This window comes from Sphaeroforma arctica (genome assembly GCF_001186125.1).
Source record: "Sphaeroforma arctica JP610 unplaced genomic scaffold supercont1.26, whole genome shotgun sequence".
In the NCBI taxonomy this organism is placed as follows: Eukaryota; class Ichthyosporea; order Ichthyophonida; genus Sphaeroforma; species Sphaeroforma arctica.
The window spans coordinates 67,676-69,698 of NW_014040532.1; the positions used below are offsets into that span (position 1 = coordinate 67,676).

Sequence of the window (2,023 nt, forward strand, 5' to 3'; positions counted from 1 at the left end):
ATGACTAATTTACTTGGACCTATTTGAGACGATAGTAGATGTAGGATATTATAAACCAAATTTTATAATCTCTGAACTACTACTTACAGGTTTTGGTCTTCCCGCCAATCTCCAAAATCCAATAAGTCTTTTTCTTTTTTTTAACTTTTCTTCAGATGGAACTTTATTTATATTAGCTAATGTATTAACTTGACTTATGTTCTTATGTCTATCTACAAATTAGACATGTGGTCATGAACACTTAGTTCTTCTAGTGAAAATAATTCAAAAAAGAACAGCTAGAGGTACGTCCTGTGTGATCGAGGATATTAAGGCTCTTACCCAGAGGCAGTCCCGATCATTCTTACACAAGCTGCCACTGCTAAATCCTAACTGACTTAAATTGTATCTTAGTTTATATAACATAGTTTAAAACATAGAAGTATCCATCGAAGTTTACATTATCACGAAATAAGTTCGTTGCCACGTGACCCGGGTACATCTGTTACTGCGGGGACTTCATTACTCTGCGGAAGGCATCAATGGAACGCTTTGCCGACGATGATAAATTCCGAGGAGTATCCATGCCCAAGTGTAAATCCGCAAGTTCCAAAAAATTAAATACCAGGCGACTCCACCAAAGTTTTAAACATACCAATTCGGACCATTAGGCGGCATCTCAAGAGCCACCTGAGGTACCGGCTTCGTACGTCCAATTATACGTTTCACCGGGCTAATTTGCTTCATGTTGTTAGCCCCGTTGTCAGGTAACTGGATGGTGGGTGTCGACCCTGCCTGTGTTGGATATTGAGGAGCCCAATGCTGTTGCACTGTTGGTGCGGCCTGAGTCTCAGAAAAATCCTCATCCACTGTCGCCTGGTCCGAGTCCCGGGGCATAGACGTATCAATACCCGCCGGTGACAATTCACGGAGTTGGCGGAGTTGCTCTTGAATGAGAGGAATATTTTCCGTGGTCTCCTGCACATGCATCAGCACATTCAAGTGTCCTTCCTGATCAGTAATCCAGTCTGGGGATTGTCTAAGCCTGTCCAAGGTTTCGATTGAGAATTGGGCCTCCGAAAGTAAACGGGTCAATTCCACATGGATTTCCACTTTCCTATCGTCTTCAGATACAGGTTCCTTGGCAAGTGCTGTCTCCACCATTTTGCGCAGCACGGTTAAACGGCGAAGAGCTCCAATCAACCGTTTCAGCAGTTGGTATTAAGCTTGTTTACCCACCGTAGACAATGGTCTAGTCTTGGGTCCCGTCATCGTTGAAAAAAATAATTTAAACTAAGTTGCTTCTTAGTTGATTTTACCTTAAAAAACGTAGTGTAATAAATACAGTAGTTCGGTCACTTAAAAATGTAGTCAAAACCGAGTTGCCCTTAGTCAAAAGTGTTAAGTCTGAAATAAGTGAACTCAGCCAGAAGTGCCGTTGTGAACGGCGCGTCTGCTGTATTTATCAATCAAGTTCCTATGTGGGATGAGATTTTCTCTAACAACGACAAATTGTGAAAATCTCCATATCTAAGATTATGGTCTCCTAGTTACTAAATAATGATGACATCCGATGAGTCATCATTCTCTCATTAAATTATATATTCCACTATCTAGTCTGATCCTCGGATCCGTTTCTCAATTAAAGTCTCTTAGGCCCGAGCCTCTGGTTCGGTCCTGAATAAATTCCCTTAGGTCCGGTCCTCTGGTCCAGTCCGAAGTCTACTGTACTTTATCCACACTAGTGATATGTTACTCGCTGTTTGAAACCATGTCCACACAGCACCAACGAATTTCTAACTTTTTCAGTGCATGTCTTTAGAATTTCAAAAAGACTTCTTTTATTGGTATGCAGCGCAACCCCACCTCGCAGTTGTAATCCGCTTCCAGTCTCGGCAACTCTTCTAGCGGTAGCTCCCCAGCGTAGTATGTTGTAGAGCCTGTGATCGCGAACAAATCGTAAGCAATTGTCTACGACACCAGTCAAGCAATTTGCCAAGCAGTCATCGACGATTCGGGGTTTTATCCTAAATCCCTAAACCCT

The 2,023-nt window shown here is 42.3% G+C and overlaps 1 protein-coding gene across 1 annotated transcript; it reads right to left on the reverse strand.

Moving 5' to 3' along the window:
• Nucleotides 1-624: 624 nt before the first annotated feature.
• SARC_00744 (hypothetical protein) lies at nt 625-1,143 on the reverse strand (the record flags this gene model as incomplete). Its single annotated transcript, XM_014305548.1, has 1 exon — nt 625-1,143. The coding sequence occupies one exon, from the start codon at nt 1,141-1,143 to the stop codon at nt 625-627; it is 519 nt and encodes a 172-aa protein (XP_014161023.1).
• Nucleotides 1,144-2,023: the final 880 nt, after the last annotated feature.